At 46.8% G+C, this 20291-nt stretch overlaps 1 protein-coding gene across 4 annotated transcripts in view; it reads left to right on the top strand.

Moving 5' to 3' along the window:
• Positions 1–2404: 2404 nt before the first annotated feature.
• Positions 2405–20291, top strand: part of FUBP3 (far upstream element binding protein 3) — a 47686-nt gene continuing 29799 nt past the window's right edge. For all 4 annotated transcript variants that reach the window (XR_008200098.1, XM_052647521.1, XM_052647520.1 and 1 more), the window contains exons 1-2: positions 2405–2499; positions 13917–14022. Coding sequence is in view for 3 of the 4 variants with exons in the window: in XM_052647521.1 (XP_052503481.1) it covers positions 2416–2499; positions 13917–14022 (190 nt within the window). In the remaining variant the exon portion in view is untranslated. The remainder of the gene's footprint in view (positions 2500–13916; positions 14023–20291) is intronic.

A 20291-nucleotide genomic window follows, 5' to 3' on the forward strand; every position in this document is an offset into this window, starting at 1 on the left:
AATATTCAAAACACAAGTATCACTGATACTGGGTCAGCAGAGCCATTCTCATTTGGGAAGGTTGATGCCATATCCTTGATTTTTGTAAGAATAAGAAAGTTAAAACACGAGCAAACTCAGGCTGGACCACAAATAGATGTGTTGGCCGGCCTCATAACAGCACTTACAAGGCAGCAACACAGCCAGCTATGTGATTTCCAACATTTCGGCCAAAAGTGATCATCTCCAATATTGCAGCCCAATTCTTTTATTTTACCATAACCTGTGGAGAAGGAAATGGCCACCCACTCCAGTACTCTTGCCTGGAGAAGCCCATGGACGGAGGAGCCTGACTGCCTCCAGTTCATGGGGTCGCAAAGGGTTGGACATGACTGAACAACTAACACTATACACCATAACCTAGCAATTAATCCAACTTGGTTTTATTCAATTCAAAATAAGTTTCTAGGTACCTAGGGATACAGGGAAAGATAAGACTCAGTCTCTGCTCTAAAGGGACTCACAGTGGAATAGTGAAGTCACTAAGAAAGGAAGAATTGCTCTTGGATTATTGGCCAGTTATGGCTCTTGCTGCTAAGTTGCTTCAGTCGTGTCAGACTCTGTGCGACCCCATAGATGGCAGCCCACCAGGCTCCCCTGTCCCTGGGATTCTCCAGGCAAGAACACTGGAGTGGGTTGCCATTTTCTTCTCCAGTGCATGAAAGTGAAAAGTGAAAGAGAAGTCGCTCAGTCTTGTCCGACTCTTAGTGACCCCATGGACTGCAGCCCACCACGCTCCTCCATCCATGGGATTTTCCAGGCAAGAGTACTGGAGTGGGGTGCCATTGCCTTCTCCGGTTATGGCTCTTACTACTTTGCAAAACCTACAGTCTCCTATTAGTCTAACAAAAAGGCTCCAGAGAAGTCACACTAGATTTTTAATCTTTATTTTCCCTTTCTTAGCACTCATCTTCCTTCATAACTTCAGATAGTGCATACAATGGTTGACAACATGACTCTCCATTAAAATTCAATTCCTTAGCACTATAGGGCTTGGAAATATTAATCACGAGGGTTAAGCCAAAGAGGGGCACCCCAATGTGGACCTGCCACTGACACGATGGGACTCCCCTGGTGGCTCAGATGGTAAAGAATCTGCCTGAAAGGTGGGAGACTCAGGTTCAATTCTTGGGTCAGGAAGAGCCCCTGGAGAAGGGAATAACTACCCAGTGCGGTATTCTTGGAGCGTCCAAGATAGCTCAGTTGGTAAAGAATCCACCTCCAACACAGGAGACCCTTGTTGGATTCCTGGGTTGGGAAGATCTGCTGGAGAAAGGAAAAAGTTACCCACTCCAGTTTCTTGCCTGGAGAATCCAATGGGCAGAGGAGCCTGGCAGGCTACAGTTCATGGAGTCACAAGACTCGGACACGACTTAGTGACTAAACCACCACCACCACCACCACCACCACCACCGCGACCACTGACAAGATGCATGTCAAGCCCCTAAATCTTGTTTCTTTGCAGGGGGAGGGCGTTTGCTCATTTGTAAAAATGCACCTCAAAAGCTCAAGGTGTCTCAGTATTCAGATTCCGTCCCTCGCTTTGAAATATCCGTTATCTAGTTACTTAAGCCTTCCAAGAAGCCCTCTGGCAACACTGTTTTGACTCAGCAAGCAGTGAAACAACGATGGTCCGGTGGTATTCCCTGTTTCCCCTGAGCCCGAGTTCGTGAAGGAATGTGCCAGAAGACACAACCGCTGGCTTCCACAGAAGCGTCCTTTCAGAGCCGTGTCGCTAAGCAACGCCAGGTGTGGCATTAGCTCATCCTACTGCAAACTGATGAGGCTGCAAGAACTCGGGCCCAGGATTCTGCAAACGTGGGTCACTGACATTTTTCCGGTGCTGTTGCTTGCCCTCCAGCCACCCTCTGGGTCCTCACGGTGCCATTTCAAACCGCTTAGTCCCAATATTCCTAATCGATGGTCACTTTCCGAGAGGGACAGCCAGGGTGCCGTCTAGGGAAAGCCACGTCACTCCTCTCTGGGTTTCCGAACAGCCGACAGCCGGGCATCTCGGACCACAGACACACGCCTCAAAAAGTCTGTCACGACATCGTCGACGGCCCTAGATGAAGTAGCGTCTGGAAATGGCCAGGAAGCGACCGGTGCCCTCAAGACCAGACGACAGGGCCAGCCCCTCCACTTCCGGCTGGGCCGCGGTCACGTGCCCCGACCCAGCCCCGCAGACGCGGCTCCTCTCGCGTCGGCGAGCGTCCCGGCTTCCCTTCCGCCGGAAGTGGGGCGACTTTCCCTTTCCGGCTACGGGTCCCCAAGTGGAGCGGGAGGCCGGACAGGGTAGCCGAGCGGCGCTGGCGGTGGCTGCGGCGGCGGCGGCGGCGGCGGCGGCGGCGGCGGCGGGCGGCGGCGGGGGCGGTAATGGCGGAGCTGGTGCAGGGGCAGAGCGCTCCGGTGGGGATGAAGGCTGAGGGCTTCGTGGACGCTCTGCACCGGGTCCGGCAGGTACGCGCGCGGCCGGCCGGCGGGAGCACAGGAGCCCGAGGCGGGGCCGGTCGGGCCTGATGGGGAGGAGGAGGGGGTCTGGCCTGGGGGCGGGACGTAAACCTGGGCTGACGCCCCAGCTGGGAGCTTCGGCAGTTTCTTGGGGCGCCTGCAGCCGGGAGGAGCCATGGGATGAGGCGCCAGTGGGAGGACCAAGGCCCAGACTCTCGGGCGGGTCTCCTAGGTTCTTGCAGCTGCTGGGAAAGGGTTGATCCAGGACGCCTGGGCCCTGTCGCGCCCTCGCGCCGGGGCGGGGGCTGGACCCGCAGGGCAGCCAGCCTGGGGTTCTGAGGTTTACAGGGTTAGGGAACTGGGGGGCTCACGGAGTGAGCCCGGGTCTAGGCAGAAGGGGCCTGTCTCAGGCCCAGTAGCTTCTTAAAAGTGGGGAAACAGCCTGTTCAGACTAGGAATTAGAGGGTGGTTTACTTTTGAGTGTGCTCTGGGACAGGGAAGTTGTTAAGTAGATGTGGATGGTCCATAAGACATAGACATCCCTTATGGGCCGTAGTTTTTCCTCTTTCAGGGAGCATGTGATAATGGAGTCATTCCAGCAGTGAAATTTGACCATCTGACAATGTCGTGCATTTTGTCAGAGCTAAATAAACTGATTTTTAAGAGATTGCAAGCTTCCCTGGAGAATGAATATGGGACCTGCCAGAAATACTCTTTGGGTTCTGCTATGATGCTTAGAACAGAACCTGTATTGTGTGTGAAACTTAGCGATAAGTTAGCTCTAACACTTAAACTTCTTTGCTGAGTGTCTCATACTCATCTCTTCCTATTAATTGTAGGCATACTAACGGATTCTTTAAAAGTTGGGCTATAACTAATTACTGCTTGATTCCTAACAGAAAGCTACAGGACCCATTGTATTAGAAGAAAGTCTCAACTCGGTCGCTTGAAGATAATGGTCTTTACACCTCTTTCCAGTATTCCAGGGAAGGGAACCCTACCTGTTTCCCAGATACTGACTTTTCATTTTAATACTGATGCTCCTGTAGACATTACACTGGATCCCAGAAGTTTCCAAACCTGTGGTTCAGCCTAAAATTTTATCCGATGACTTGTTACTTACTGCCTAGGCACCAAGCAGTATGCTAGTGAGTATCCATCTTAGACTTCAGAGCCAGCCAGTGGCTGTAATGGATGAACAGTGCCATCCAGCTCCCCTTCCACCACTCTGCTTGCCGGCGTGTTACACTACTCTCCTCTACAGTACAGGGTCCTGAACCTTGTTTCTCACTGGCTACTAATAGGTAATGGCTTTTCACTCTGTGCTGATGTGTGACAATCACCTTGTCGGCCTCTGTATCCAGGAAGAAGTATAGTCACTACCCTAAAGAGCTCAGATCCTCAGTTTGCAGAAGGCCTATAGTTGAACATAAAATGAATTTTGAACCTTTGAGAAGACTTTCTGCTTCTCTTGAGCCAGTGGTTGAACTCGTATTCTTGGACAACCTGCTCAGGAGGGAGGGAGACCCTCTGTTTATATGCTGACCTAATGTGGATTGTTGAAGCAGTGGTGTTTACTACTAGCAGAGGAAACTTCACTGGAACTGTTCCCAGCTCTGAAATGCACCATTGACTGGAGCAGTTATAAGCCCAATGGAGACAGTGCTGTAAGTGTATCACTTCTGAATGTTAACAGCTGGAGGTCGATACTATCTCCAAGGACTGATGGCCTTAAAAACTAAAGAAAACACAGGTTTGTGGCTAATTTTAGGTTTATTTATAGATTTGCATTGGGCATGAATGGGATGTTAGAAATCTAAAATATTGTGTGCTTATAGTAAAGCTTACCTCAAAGGGCCTCATACTCTTTGGGCATCTGATGATGGTGTTTCTACTTTGCCATTGTATACACAGCATGTTACAGAGGTGTGATCTCCCCTGCCACCGCCCCCCCCCTTCCCCCCCCCCCCCCCCCCCCAGTAATTGGAGATAAAAGACAGTGTATTTCTTTAAATGATTGCAAAGCTTCCCCTTCTCTCAGGTACCCTTGTAAACACCAGGGTCTGTTGGTAAGGCCCTCATAAGTTAAGTCAGGGAGCAGTGAGCTGTCTGATGCTCAGTTTATCCAGAATATCACAGTAGAGTCTGAGTTGACCCTGCTGGGATTTGAACCTGTGGTTTCTCTTCAGTCTGGTATGTGGAGTTCAGCACCTAATCCACTAAGCTTCCCTCCTAGCCTCTTGAAGCCTCTTTTCATATCCTTTGGACGCTTTCCAACAAAGGGAGCCAGTTGTTGCTGTTAGTTCGCCCTAAGCCTGGCATTCCTAGATCTGAAGGGAATCTCTGAAGATGTCATATAAAATTTAAAATCTCTGCAGCAGCATGAAGTCCGGTGAGTTAATAGTGTTTGGCCAAAGGGCTCACATAGCCATTTTGTAGGAGAGTACACACACATGTAGAAAGGTGTTCTAATTCAATCCCACTGGTGAAGATCTAAAACTGCTGGGTGCTTCTGCTTCCAAATGATTGTGACCAAGCCAGTGGAGAGTCTGTGGAAAGTAACATTTTGACCGGTTTTAAGACCTAGGACCTATTCTTCACCAGCACATTTTTTGGGAGCTGTTGGGCGGCATGGGGCCTCAGAAGTTCCACAGTCTGCCCAGACTTGCTTTCCAGTGCCGCCAGTTCACACTTTGAGCCTGAGCAGTCGATGGTTCGGCCCCTGTGCTATGGAGACACACTGCGTGTCCTTTAACAGACTGTGTGTCCATCATTTAAAGGGCTGTGTTCATTTCCCGCTGCACACCCCTTGAGGAGGGATGCCTTTGCTCACCTCATGTGTGGTGTGTGCGCCTCACAGCAGAGTCATGGGTACTGAATGTTCAGTCGCTGTGCATCCACTGAGACCATCTCAGGCATGCCCGCTGGTTGAGGAGCTCAAGTCATCATTTCACAAGGGACTGACTCTGGTGTGTGCATTCTTTTGAACTTTCTCAGACACTTGAAGAAAAGCAGCATCTGCAGGACATCTGTGGGCTGCTCGGTATTTTACTTTGGTGGGAGCCAGTAGAGGACCCTACAGGGAGCAAGTTCCTGGGTAAGGGTTTTCGTGATGCGACTGAGTCCCTTTGGGTCACCAGACTTCATCTTTGGTGTGGAAAAGGGTAAATAAACAATGCATTCCACTGGATGCCTCTTAACACCATTCTCATTTTCAGCTGAGGCTTCTTTATCTTTCTCATAAAATCTGACAGCCCATGTGTATCATCAAACTAACATTTCTGTTACATGTCCCAAATTCAAATTTGCCTAGACCAGAGCTTTCAAACTGGTGGCCTGTGGACTAGAGAAGGCTCAGAGTGGTCTTGCAGGCCTGTACTATTTGACCACAGGGGTCCACCACTTGATAACCAGAACAATTCCATGCGAAAATGGAAATTTCCAGCTCAGCCCTGGCCACACTGCTCCCATGTTCTGCAGTGAGCTGGAGCTGAGTAGCAGGAGCTCAGTAGCAGCTGCCCCTTTGCACGTGATGTTGACTCTCTGGGTTGCCTGGGTTCCCACCACCTCATTTTATGCTGCCCATTGGATTGCCTAATTGGCAGCTTTTCCCCCTCATCTTTGTCCAAATTGTAAGTCCATACTGTTACTTGAAATTTCTAATGGAGAGAACACTGGGTGGAGAGTTAGGACATCTGAGTCTCCTGCAAATAGCTACATGACCTGGGGCCAGCTTTGCCTTTCCCAGCATTTGATCTACAAGCTGTTCATAGGTCTGCCATGGAAAGGGCTCATGGCCAGAGAGGTTTGGGGGATACAGGGTTAAATAAAGGTGAATTGGCTTCTTTACTTCAGGACTTCTCGGAACCCTTGTTGTGTTGTTACACTCAGTCTTGACTAACTCTTTGCAACCCTCTGGCCTGCCAGGTTCCTCTGTCCATGGAGTTTTCCAGGCTAGAATACTGGAGTGAGTTGCCATTTCTCAGAACCCTAAGTTTGCTTCTATACATAAAGTCATACTAGGGTTTGGGATATGCATTGTAAATATGCCCAAGATCTATCACTTTTTACCCTCTTTTCATGAAACCAGATTATCTCCTGTGGATCAGACCTTAGGAAACATTAAGCTAGATAATCTCAATGGCCCCTTCAAGCTCACAAACATTCAGAGCTTCTGTCTAGCTAGATCTGAAAAAAATTTTGACGGTATTATTTTGATTCTTTTCCTTTCGAATGTGTTGTGTGGGGTGTCTATTCAAGCTTCCCCTCTCCCTAGCTTTTCTGTGCAGTTCTTTCACTCTGTTAAGAATCACCCCTCTTAAAAATGTTTTGTGTGTAGAGTTCAGTTACAAGGATACTTGGGAAGGAATCGCCAATACTTTTGGAAGCATGAACTGCATTTTTATCCTAATGTCAGATGATAGCAAATCACTTGCAAGACCGAGTAGTGTTCATGGAAATGGTGATGTAATTCAGGTTGCCTGCCGCTATTTGAGGATCTGCTCAGCCCAGGACCCCTTGCTGGGTGCAGGGGCATCAGTAATGATTAATAAGACAAGCTTACCACTGGTTTATCTTACCGGGATTAGCTCCTCACAACAACCAAGTGAAATAGTCAAGATAAGGGTTATAATTCCCATTTTATATTTGAAAATAATAAGCCAAATAATAAGTTTTCTCAGAAGCATGCAAATAATTAACATACGTGATAGTTCTTGGACCCTGTCTTCTGTGTTCTAAGAGAGACTTGCTTCCTTTGTAGTGGTAGTTTTGTAGTTTTCAATTTCAATGAGAATTCTGCAGCAGGGTCTTCAAACAAAGCATTGAAAGAATGCTAGTGCAATTAGATGGAACATAAGAGAGGGCTTCCCTGGTAACTCAGAAGGTAAAGAATCCATCTGCAAAGCAGGATACCCGAGTTTGATCTCTAGGTTGGGAAGATCCCCTGGAGAAAGGAATGGCTACCCACTCCAGTATTCTTGCCTGGAGAATTCCCTGGACAGAGAAGCCTGGTGGGCTACAGTCCATGGGGTCCCAAAGAATCAGACATGACTGAGCGACTAACACTAGAGGAGAAAAGTAATGGTCGTGTCATCTTTAGGGCCTTTGAGGGGGGCTCCTAGCTGGAAAAGTATTTTGGCTTAGAACCTCAGCTAGTCATCGTAGCGTTTTGCCTATATTAAATTTAGCAAACATTTACTGAGTACTTTCTATGTGCCAAACATTTTGCTGTGTGTTAGTGAGGTTCTTTAACTTTTTTTGGAGCGTGGAACTTTACAAGACTCCTGAAAACTTTGAACTACGTCTCAGAAATATTTAAATAGTTCTGTCTGTTATTTTAGGAGGTTTATGAATTCTCTAAAGCTAACCCCTGGAGCTCCCAGTCAAGGAACCTTTGTCCTTGGAGTACCAGGATGATTGAGAGAGGTCCATGCCTCAAAGAGCTCCCTACAGTGAGGAGAGTATAATCAATAACTTCCTCCATGCGATCGCACCACTTAAAGGTAGTTTACACAGTGCTTTGCAAACAGATAATAGAGTGTTTAATTCTCACCAAATGTGGGTGGCCTGTAGTTGTCAGGAAAAGCTACCGAGAAGAGCTGATATCATATTCAATTGTTTTGGTTAATGCCAGTTAATAGGGCAGGATCAGACAGGGCCCCACCTCTAATGACAACAGCAGTAGCTCCCATTCAGTGACCTTGTGTTGTGGTGCGTGCCAGGCAAGGACTTTGATACAGGTTCTCTCATTTGATGGTTGCAGAATACACAGGAGGTGGTGAAGTGTAATGAAGTGATTATTAAGATGACTGGATTCATTCTATACGAGTTCCGATTCTGGTTCTGAAAATTACTAGGTTAGTGACTTTGGCCAAGTTATCTAACATCTACGCCTCAATTTTTCTCATCTGTAAAATGGAGATCGTGGATGGTGGTTTATATGTATACACACAGACATATAAAACCACCATATAGATGCATGTGTATATTTATGGAATAGCTTGGGAGGTAGAGGTGGGTAGTGACTGAAAGGAGTTTGAGACCAGCTTCCAGGGCACCAGTCATGTACTGTTTCCTGATCAGGATGCTAGTTGCACAGGCATTTTTGTATATGAAAATTCAAGTTAACAACTTGCCTACGTACTTTTCCGTATTATTATTAATTCAGTAAAGGATTAAAATAGCAAGGACTTCTCATTCCTTAAGGTGTGCCCAGCATTGTTCTGGGTGCCTTACATTGTTATCTTGGTATCCCCTTGGATACAGTTCCAGCAGACTGGCTCCAAACCCCACAGAATTGAGACTAGTAGCTACTTTCTGAGGTCACTGTGAGGATTAAATGAGGGCACCATCAGACACTTAGTACACAACAAGCTTGATAGTCTGTCTTCATGGTAACCTAGGTAGTGGACTTGACTCTATCCACGGCTCTGGACCCTGCTCCCTGGGACTTGCTCACTCTTGGCCACTGGGTTCCACTGTCTTGGCCACATACTGTTTCTTCAGCTGTGGAGAGCAGAGACTTTCTGTCCAGCCTGTGAATTCGTCAGGGGTGAATTCTCCAGGGCAGGGCCACTCGGGGCAACTTTAGAGCAGAGGTTCCAGGGACACAAGTTGGGTTCTTCCTCTCCGAGTGGTGGTGTGCGCTGTTGCCTCTGCTTGCGGGCCCCCTGAGAATCAACAGTGCCTCTTGAGTAGCCCGGACACAGCGTGTGGACGGCTTGCTGCCGCTCAGATGGCCTTGCCTGTTTCCATTGAGTATAAAGTTTTACTGAATGTGAAGCTGTGAAAAGAGACACAGCTTCCTGTTTGGATTTATAGGGTGAGCTACTCTGATGACAGAGCTTAAAGATGTGATTAATTAATTGCCCTGGTCCCTAATGTAAGTGAATTGTGTACCACCTTTAAGTGAACCTTCAATATTCTTTTTACTTCATATTTTAAAATCATTGTAAAATTGAGATTTACTTAAAATGTTTTTGAACCTTCATCCATGCACCTCCCCAAATTGCCTTGTGCTCCTTGGAAAACAGTGGTTTTGTTCGTCCCTGCATTTTCAGGGAGCAAGACCACTGAAGGTCTTGCCCAAGGTCATACACTGGAAGGGCCAGCTAGAAGAGCCGGGCTCATGACTGACTGCTGGTCCAGTGCTCCCCTTCCCTTCTCCACATTTCCGCTAGCTGCTGGCAGTGGAGGTTAAATGTCGTGGCATAGATTTATAAATATTTCCTCTATTACCGTGCTTAAAATAGCACGGATAGTGAGGTAACCCACTCTTGCCACCTTCCCTCCAGAAGGGGGGGAAAGTGAATCCAGTAGCAGAAAATCAGGACCAGCGTCCCCTCAAGGTCATGCTTTCAGATAAGCATTGGCATGGCCTTGTTCTTCTTGGGACATCCTGGCTTCTGTGGCTCTTTTCTGGCCTACACCATATTAACTGAAGATGTACCTTGCTTCCCTTAAGCAGCTGCTGTTCAGGATGGTCAGTTACAGGCATGACGAATTGCTGGAGTTCTGTGTAGTGGAACTCATTAGGCTTTAAGTCCTCAGGGAGTGACTCTGGTGAAGAAAGCATTAGGTGGAAGAAAGAGGGATAGTCAGCCTAGTGCCAGATTAGTATCATGGACTCGAGTCAGGCAAGCCTGTGCTTCATTACTGTTTCTGCCACTTATAAGATATGTGACTCTGGGCAGGTCACTCAGCTTCTTTTAGCTTCACTTTTCCTTGTCTTAAAATGGAAATAGTACTGCTAACCTCCTAAAGAATCATCATGAGAGATAAATAAGATAGCATCTTTAAACTGCTCTTAGAGTGCCTAGACACAGTAAACATTGATAACACTTTAACTGTTATTATTTTAGAAGGCATTTAAAAGGGACAGAGGAGCCTGGTGGGCTGCAGTCCATGGGGTCGCTAAGAGTCGGACACGACTGAGCGACTTCCCTTTCACTTTTCGCTTTCCTGCATTGGAGAAGGAAATGGCAACCCACTCCAGTGTTCTTGCCTGGAGAATCCCAGGGACAGAGGAGCCTGGTGGGCTGCCGTCTATGGGGTCGCACAGTCTGACACGACTGAAGTGACTTAGCAGTAGCAAAATCATTTCTTAGAACAAGGTTGCATTTGTTTGAATTAAGAAATACATTGTTTCTTTATTGCTATAAAGAAAGATTACAAAAATTATTGAAAAATACATTATGAATATAAAAATTACAAAGTATATTGTAATATACAATGTAATATCAATGTAAATTATGATATAATTGTGTATTATAATGTTAAAATACTTCTAACATTTGTTTAGCCAGGGTTCAAGTGCAGTTATTGACTTCAGGGCTACAACTCTTAACCATTATCTTGTACTATTTTTCTCTTAGCGAAAATTTCCCAAATTTATAGCTGCCTAAAGCAAACATGATTTAAAAACAAATCTGAAATCCTCAGTCATGTTTTAGGATGCTTGTTGATTTAATCAAAGGTAGGAGCAGAAAAGCTACTGTAACGTAATGATTTACTACCTCAGCTTTGGGAGAAAGTGACATTCTGGCAATATATGAAACATAGTATATAAATTATAAGGAAGGCCAAGGACTCAGGAATAACATCTTGGCTACTTTGGAAGGAAGGAAGAAACTCGAAGCCAAGAGGCACCAATAGAAGAGGGTAAAGAGGGACTTCCTGGTGCTGGAGTGGTTTAGATTTTGCCTTCTAATGCCAGGGTTACCAGTTTGATCCCTGGCTGAGGAACTAAGATCCCTTGCCTCACGGCCAAAAAACCAAAACGTGAAACAGAAGCAATATTGGAAGAAATTCAGAAAAGCCTTTAAAAAATGGTCCACATTTTAAAAAGGATAGAGAGTGTGCCAGATATGCAGAGCTTATCCTGTCTTTGAGGGTGATTCGGCACACATGCTCTTGGGGGACTCCACTGATAATCACACCCTTTTCCCCTGTGTTTCGGGGTCCTCCTCACTGTCTCTTGCCAATATGTTGGTCTGTCTTTAAACCAGTAATCTTGGAAAGCCCCGCATCAGCCGTTTACCTGCTCAGTTCACTGTGGCAAATGAAAGGGTCTCCATGGGGGCATCAACTACTGCAGTATCCTCACCTTTTAATCACTTGCTTTCCCAGCTGAGTACTTCAAGATAATTTTTGCATCTCAAGTAAGTAGCCAACTTTCCACTAGCTTATCCAAAACAAATATAGAGAGCAAGATTGCAGGTTGGTGGTAAAATGCTGTTAGGCAAGATTTATATAGTATTTTGTTTTAGAACAAATGGCCACTTGCCTTGAAGTTTGAATATAGGAGATGAGGTTTCTGTCAGCAGTCTCTCTTAACTTTGCGTGTTTAACTTAAAACAATATTTTAAAACAAGCACCTATCCAGGCTACCGTCATCTGTAGCCTCGACAGGGCAAACTCTTGTTTTTTAAGTCTAGATATTAAACTATATACATGTATATGCTCTGAACGGCATATGATCTGTGTGAAATGGGTGTGGCTGTGTTCTAATGAAACTATTTACCGAGACAGGTAGTTCACCAGCTATGGCTTGCTGACTTCTGGCCTAGAGTAATTCCTAAATGGTCTTGCTACTTTTGTCCCCTTAGAATCTATCTTCCTTGTCCAAGGGAATCTTTTAAAATCATGAATCAGCAAGTTACTTCTTTTACTAAGCCTTGTAGTTGCTTCCCATCACCCTTCATATAAAACCCAAGCCCCAGATTTTTCTGACAGTCCAGTGGTTAGGACTGCACGCTTCCGCTCCTTGGGGCACAGGTTCAATCCCTGGTCAGGGAACTAAGATCTTGCAACCCAAGGGGGTGCAGCATTAATTAATAAATTCTCTATATATACATATAATTCAAGCCCCTTTCAATGACCTCTAAAGCCCTACATGAACTGGCCATTGCCCACCTCTTGGAGTACATCTGGTTCCTTCTATTCTAGTGACATCGACCTCTCTCTCAGGCACATACCTGCCAAGCTTGCTCTAGCCTCAGGGTCTTGGAACAAGCTATTTCCTCTGCCTGTAATGCTCTTCCTCCTCATGTAGGTCTCAGATGACAGCTGCCTTCCCTGGTCACCCCATTTAAAGTGGCCCCTCCTAAGGGCTTTGTGTGTCCTTGCTTTTTAGTTAGTATTGTGTGTATCAGCAGCTGAAATGATCAGCTTACTGATTAGCTTGTGTACCTGTGACTCCCCCCTGACTCTTCTTCACCACTGAGCCTGGAACATAGTAGGCCCTCAGCTCTTGTTGGTTGAGTTGCCTTGTCTTACAGCCCTGGTATTTGTGAAGTGCTTTCTCATGTGCAAAGCTCATTTGTGTTCAGAGTATGTTGTTATCTTTCCAGAAACTACGAAGCAGATGGTGTTATACCCGGAAGATCTTAGGCAGAGAGGAAAGGTACTTGCCCAACATCACAGAACTAGTAAATGAAAGGATAAGACCTGATCCAGGATACCTAACATTAAATTCTGCCTTAGGTTTTCAGTATCGTGACTGTCTTTGGTCATTTATTTGTCTGAAGTACTTTATGTTGGTTCCGGAAGCTCTCAGACTTCTGGGCACATTTGGACAACCTCAGGAAAGCTACCTCTGAAAGGCTCTGCTCTGGGACATCTGTGCTGGCCGTCCCTTAATCCACCCTGGCTTGTTAGGCTTAACTGAGGGACTAACATCAAGAGCAGTTGTAAACATTCCTTTGATTGAATCAGAGTTAATTTATGTGAGCATCACATTTAATCCCTGATTCCTAGTAGACAAGTGTAGGAAGCTCTCCACAGCATCTGTTTCTGGCGGAAATTTAATAGCTGTGTTCTGTTCTTTAACTGACAGGTAAACATTAAAAGTTAAAGTAGCACTCACAGGTTATCTTGATTTCTCCAGTGCAAGAATCCTTCCAAACTAGCCTGGACAGACGGTCATCCCCCTGCTGTTTGGACTTCCAGTGAAGAGCAGCTTGTTTTATGTTTCCATGTATTTCATCATCAGTTTATAGGGGTTGAAGTTTTAAGATGACAAACATTTCGAAAGAGCTGTCAGATTTGAACAAATTCATGGCCTTTTAAATATTGCTGGGGAATTTGTTCCTTAAGGAAACCCTGTGTTAAAATATTTTGAACAAAGTTCTTCATATTTTTGGCCTGCTTTTTTCCTTAAAACGTGTTATAGCTGTATTTTAAGTGATGACTTAAAAATTTGCTTGTGGAAGACAAGTTTCTGGAAGTATCATTTCAAAAGACACATTATTACTAAGACTAAAAGAAAATTCAGGAGTGCAAAGTCCTTGTCCTGTAACGTTGCTTTAATTAATCTCCTTCGGGTAGAGAAATGGGGTAACAGCCCTTTAAAGAAGACTCTTGTCTTCCTCCCTTGGTGGAGCCATGATTTGTTACTGAGTATTTAAATCTGGTTCTCTCTGTAGATTGCTGCTAAAATTGATTCAATTCCTCACTTGAATAATTCCACACCTCTAGTGGACCCCTCAGTATATGGCTATGGAGTACAGAAACGGCCCTTGGATGATGGAGGTAAGTTGCTGTGAATGCCTTTGCCTTTCAGGTGGTAGTAAACCTGCCGGTTCAGTTGAAATCTGTGTCAGCCATTTCCTTAACAGCTCTCTCCAGCGTCACTCTAAAGAAGAATGGTTGAGGGGAAGTATTTAAGATGATTTTCCTCAGCAATTGTGCAGCATTTGAGTTCTTATTTGCCTTGATAATACGGGAAATCTTTTCAGCTGGGCGAGAGGGTAAAAGACAGTCTTAAAGCATCAGCTTGGAAGTAATTTGACTGCTTGGAGTTTTGCTTGATTTAGCCCTCTGTTATTCCAGTGCATATGTGGGAATTGAAGTTCCCGCTTTTCTCCAAAGAGAAACTGAGATTGGGGTATGGCTCTGAGGAAGCTGTGACTACACGCTGACCTTAAAGAAAGGAAGGAAGGGTCATGACCTTCCTTCAGTCTCTGCTGGGTTTGTTTTTGTCTTCTTCACCATTCCCATTTATAACAGGCAGCTAGCAGCATCCATTTCCCTTTCATTCATCCCTTTGTTTATTTCATTGGTTGGTTTATATACCCTACTCATCCCCAGAAGGATTTGAGACCACTCAGAAGTGCATATTACCAGCACTTCGGCTAAGAGACTCAGATGGGTTTCTGCAGAGCACATGGACTTCCTTTATCATGTTTCACCTCCCGCAAAGTAGGACCGTGAATGGACCCTGTAATACGCGAGGTTGCACATGAATATGCACGTAGTGCCTGGGCTAGTGTCTGCTCTCCCTGTCCTCTCAGTCTGCACATGTGCACAACCATGTTGGTATGTTCACATATCACAGTATTAAATGAAAAAAATCAAAGTATACAGCAGTATATATTGTGTAATCTTCTTTTCTTAAAAAAAGTGCATATTTTATGTTCTCGGAAAAAAATGTAATGTGGCATGACTGCTCTCTGGTCTCTTTGAGGATTCTAAAAGAGCTTGGCCATGGGTTTTATAAGCAGAATAATTGATAGACTCTCACGGTGCAGATTTTAAGGGTACAACACTCAATTTGGGTGTCAAAGTTCTTGTCTATTGAAGAAAATTATCGGTGTTTATGATCACACACAGAAACTCGTCCCCAGAGGCACTGGAACTGAGGTGACCATTTACACTGCTCCTCTGAATCAGTGCACTGTGGTCGTCTTACGTTTGATTGGTATCAGTGATATCTTAGGCTAAATATGAGTGATTTCATTGTCTGCATTTTTGCCTTAGCAGAAAGCTGTCATGCAGAGTAACCTTCTCTACCTTTTCGGGACAATCATGTTTCACTTTCCCTTACAGGACATCACTGTAAAAATAACACGAAGTGCCCGACTCTGAGCATACGTATCGTTAACGGACAGTGTTTCTCAGGCCACCGTTTCCAGAAATGGAGATCAGTGCATGCCACAACTCTCAGCCTTGTTTTCACCCACTGCATGGTGTTCAAGTGTAAAATTTGTGCTTACAGAAAATAGTATGGCTATGTCCTTTGCCTAATGAGGGCCTAAAAATTTGCAAATGGAACCTTTGGCATCTTGCAGACGTTTTTTTCTCCCAGTAAGAGGTAAAGGTTCAATCCCTGGATTAGGAAGATCCCTTGGAGTAGGAAATGGCAACCCACTCCAGTATTCTTCACTGGAGAATCCCATGGACAGGAGCCTGGCAGCTACAGTCCATAGGGTTGCAAAGTCGGACACAACTGAGTGACTGAGCATGCATGCGTGCAATCCTTTGCACACCCTTTGGTAAGAATGTAGCTAGTAAGTCACCAGCAAGTCCAGACTCTCACTTGAAACTCCAGTCCATTATTATATGTATATCGTCACCTCTTTTTTGAGAACCATCATTTTTTGCATGTCTGCCTTTGGGGGACGCAGTTCTTGTGATCAGAGAATGAATGCAGTTTCTCTCCTTCTCCAAAATGTTAAGTCTACTTTTAGTAGGAAAGAACTGAAACAGTACTTTTCACCTGGGCCTGGGTCTTCCGTCATCCACAAGCCTGTGTCTCTTACCACAACAACACTGTTTTGAACTACAAGAGATTTCCCTCAGCATTGTGATTTGATAAAATTAACCCTCTCTTCTGTTTAGATAGCAGAATTCCCCCCCCCCCCCCAAGTTGGTCTCTGTGTAGAATTTGAGATGTGCTGAGGAGCTTAGGGAGAGCTGGGCATCTGGGTCCTGCCCCAGGCTCTTGTCAGTTGTCCCCTGACAGGGCTGAGGTCACTGGGCCAGTTCTGTCCTCGTGACTAAATATGTGGATAAACAGAGCCCGTCATGGAAAGAGATGCTCATGTTTATCAGACAGCTTTCTAAGGATCACAGTCTCAATGTTTGTGAGGTGAAAGCTTAGAAAAGCAGAGACGAGCAACAGGCAGGAATCCTGGCACTTTTTTCTTAGCCATAAAGATTTCCCAGGACTTTGCAGTTTTTTTGTTTGCTTGGTTTGGCTTGGAAATTTTTTGACAGAAGTTCAGCAGATCGCTTAAGCAGTGTGAACTTGCTAACTTTCCTGTGGAGCCGGGTTCTTTGACCTTTAGAAGTTTAAAGTGCAGTCCCCTAGAGGTTTTTTGGAGGTGTTACTTGAGTCTGTTTAAAAGTACTGCAACTGATAAGTCAACCAGAAAGAACTTTAACTTAGGGCTAATTCAGGACATTGGGATATGCAAGCTCATGTATGAATGGGAAGATTTTCAACAGTGCTAGGCAGTAAACCAGAAAAAAAGATTTGTTCCTGATGCAGAAAACTATCTGGGGTCGTTGTGTTCCAAGGCAGTTTGGAGTTGTCCGTCAGACGGCCAGTTCAAGAGCCACTTGGAACCCAAGAGCTCCATGGCCAGCTTCCAGGGACGGCCTCGGTCTGTGGCCTGGGAAGCGCAGCACTCTGCTGTCCTCCAGCTTCAGGTCAGGTCCTCTGAACTCTGAACATCTTCTGTCGTGGCACCCACACTTTCTCTCGGTCTTTGAAGTGTGCCTACCGATTCGGGAAGGGCCCCGCGGGTCTGGGTGTGACAGCGTTCCCATCCAGTACCTTCTTCAGGCTTCCGCTGGACTCACGGAACCAGTTCCATCTCTGGTCTAAGAGCTGTGGCCGCTTCCGGAACCCGGGGGCCCAGCCCTCCCCAAGGTGACCCCCGCCTTCTGCCCTCTAGGCTGGCTCCCCCGTTGTCCCCTTTGCGGCCGCCTCCTCACGGGCCTTCTCTTTGCCTAGCTGACTCCTCAGTCTAGGACTGGCCGTGGCTTCCTCCTGGAGCCCTGTCTTCCTCCTCACCTGTGACTCTGTCCAGTGCCCTGCTCCCGCACCGCCTCTCCTCTTTGGTTCCCCCAGCCCTCCTGGTCCCCCCCACCTGCCATTATCACACGCCTGCCTCGGGAAGGGGTCCGAGACGGCCCTCAACTTTGACAGCAGTTCGCCCATCTTCCTGGGGCTCGTCCCGCATGCATTCTTCGGGAGGCAGAGACTCGCCTCCTGCTCCTTCCGGACTCCGCATGCCATGGTCAGAGAGATGGTTTCTTGATTTCCCTGCCTCACTCCTGCAGCGAGTGAGCGCTCCACGTCCACATTCTCCCTCTGCGCTTCCTGTGATGAGCCTGTAGGAAGTTTTTGAAGAGTAAGCTCCAGATTTAAGAGAACAGAGCTAGCTAAGTGATTTAGAAGTGCAGATTTCAGTTTAATCTGCGTCGGAAGTTGGCAAACTGTTTCTCAGGCTTGTAGGCCAGAGGGTCTCTGACCCACTCACTGAGCTCTGCCATTGGCATTCGAAAGCACTTAGACCACACCTAAACAAGTGAGCAGGACTGTGTCCCCTAACTGGTTGTTTACAAGAATGGGAAGCCGGCCCTCCTCCGGCCAGCCTTGTCAAATAATTAACTCCAACACTTGCTTAATCCTCAGTTAGGAAGGGGTGTGAGGATCCCCGTCCCTAGTTTCCTTAAACCTCCCTGTCTCAGGTTCCCCTATCCAACTCTTGACTGCCAGAGAAAGCAGGTGATTTCTGGCATTTCTGTGGAGCTGTTAACAGATGGACGAGACACTCTTGCCACCGTCTCCTCCATGTTTCCAGGGGCAACGGAGCATCTTACCCAGGTTTTTACCCTGGGAGAGATTTAAGTCCTCATGTCCCCGTGAGCTTTTTAGTTGAATCAAACAGACCACACACTGTCCCTGTATCTTCTCTGAAGAGTGGCACCAGAGTTAGAACCTGGGGTAAGTAAAGAGCCGTTCCTGCCATTGCGTGGGGCAGGGCTGGGGGCTGTCACACTAGTGATTTTGAAAATATGCCTGCCTTTTCTACCAAAGGTTCACCTCTGGTGCTTTGGTAAGACCATTTTAGATTGACCACCATTTCTGTTCCTCGTGTGGACAGAAATGAAGTGAAGGAAGGAGAGTTCTTAGGTCCGCTGCCAAATGAATCATTTACAGGAAGATTGGAAGGGGGGTGTGTGTGTGTAGTCCTTTCCAAATTTCGTTTCAGCACTTGTGGCGTAAGGCAAGGAGAAGGAGGAAAAAACAGTGCGGAGGAAAGATTGTTTAAGGTCCCAGGCTTTTCAGAGAGAGAAGAGGGCAGAGAGGTGCCTGTGCTCAGGAGTAGTGAGGGCTGATTCTTGCAGCCGCCTGGCCAGGGTGTCTGGACCCCTGCCCCTGCTCCCCAGTGGGGAACGTCTACTTTGCATGGACAGGAACACGTACCTCGGAGCTGCTGCTATTTTCCCCGCATGGGGGGGTCATAGTGGATGCTGCAGGTGTGAAGAGCGGAGACTAAAACTCGGTTCCTAAGAGTCACAGGGGAAGAAATCAGGGGTGTTGTCAAGTAGGAGTCTTCAGGCCGGGGTGCGTGACGTTTGCCTGGGGTGGACGAGCTCACAGATCTTCCTCCAGCTCTTGGACCTCTGTGCACCCTCTCCCCTTAAACAGACGGATCTCTGAGAATCGTGTCTGCTGGGGACTCCACGTGGGGCCTCCCCTTTCCACACCCTTTCTAACAGCACCCTTCTTTAGTTTGTGGTGGCTCATCACCAGGAGAGGCAAAGTCCTCAAACACCTCAAAAGGGGTGAGTCTGTGGGTCCAGTGGTTAAGAATCCACCTGCCAGTGCAAGGGACGTGGGTTCCATGTTTCCATCAGAACTAGTCACTGCACACTTACTAAAACACGTGTGTAACTGTGTTAATAAAAAAGTTTATTAAATACATATCCCAAATATGTATCCATATATAGTCCCTTCTGTTTTCTATTTCATTTTTTAATAAAGTTGGTTGTGCCCCCCCTAAACTGGTTTCATTACTACTGGATGAAATGAAAATAAGCCATAGTGCTGTAAATAAGCATCGCACACTCTATTTTTCCTCGTAATTTTCCTCCAGAGACTGCTGGTGGGCGCTGGCACTGGGGAGGGGCGCAGGTGCATCCCTAACACCTCTGCGCCCCTGGAGACTAGGGTAGCTGCTGCTCATCGTGGAGCCTTCTGCTTTCTGCACTAGACTCGAGGCTGGTTTGTTTATGGCTGTGTGGATCTTTGTTGCCGTGCTCGGGTTGTCTCTGGTTGCAGAGAGCAGGGGCTACTCCAGTGGCCATGCCCAGGCGTCCCACGGTGGTGGCGTTTCTTGTGGCTCGTGGGCCCTAGAGCTCGGGCTCAGTAGTCCTGGCACACGGGCTTAGTTGCCCCAAGGGATGTGAAATCTTCCTGGATCAGGGATCAAACCCATGTCCCCCAGATTAGCAGGCAGATTCTTACCTGCTGAACCACCAGGGAGGGTGGAACTCTAAACTTCTTGAAGGCAAATATGACCTTGCTCACCATTTTATGCCCAAGACCCAGTGTGGCGCCCGACACCCAAAAGATGGTGCAGGGGTCACCTGGGCACAGGCATTCACACCCCTGTGCCCTTTGCTGAGGCACCTCCATCAGTCAGATGAGACTGGTGGTAACAGCCTTTGCCTCCCAGGGCGCTTGCAGGACTGGATGGGTTTGTGCCAGTGAGGCACCTAGAGAAGCACCGTTGCAGACTGGTGGTGGGCCTTTCCCGTCACAGGGCACATTCAGCTGCAGCTGAGAGGGACATTACTGAGATAAACTTGGATTTACGCTCACTTTTAAAAAATAATAATTTGCCAAATTAGTAACAGGTTACTTGCCCAGGGACTCTCAGCTGAATTTAGCCTGTCAGTGTGTTGTGGGCCCTAGGGCATGAGCTGCTGCATTAGAACACAGGCAGCCTTTGTGTTGTCCTTGGGAGAAGAGCTTTTCAAAGCTGCTTTGGAAACCGCAGGAG

Source organism: Budorcas taxicolor, chromosome 11 (assembly GCF_023091745.1).
Source record: "Budorcas taxicolor isolate Tak-1 chromosome 11, Takin1.1, whole genome shotgun sequence".
NCBI classification, from domain to species: Eukaryota; Metazoa; Chordata; class Mammalia; order Artiodactyla; family Bovidae; genus Budorcas; species Budorcas taxicolor.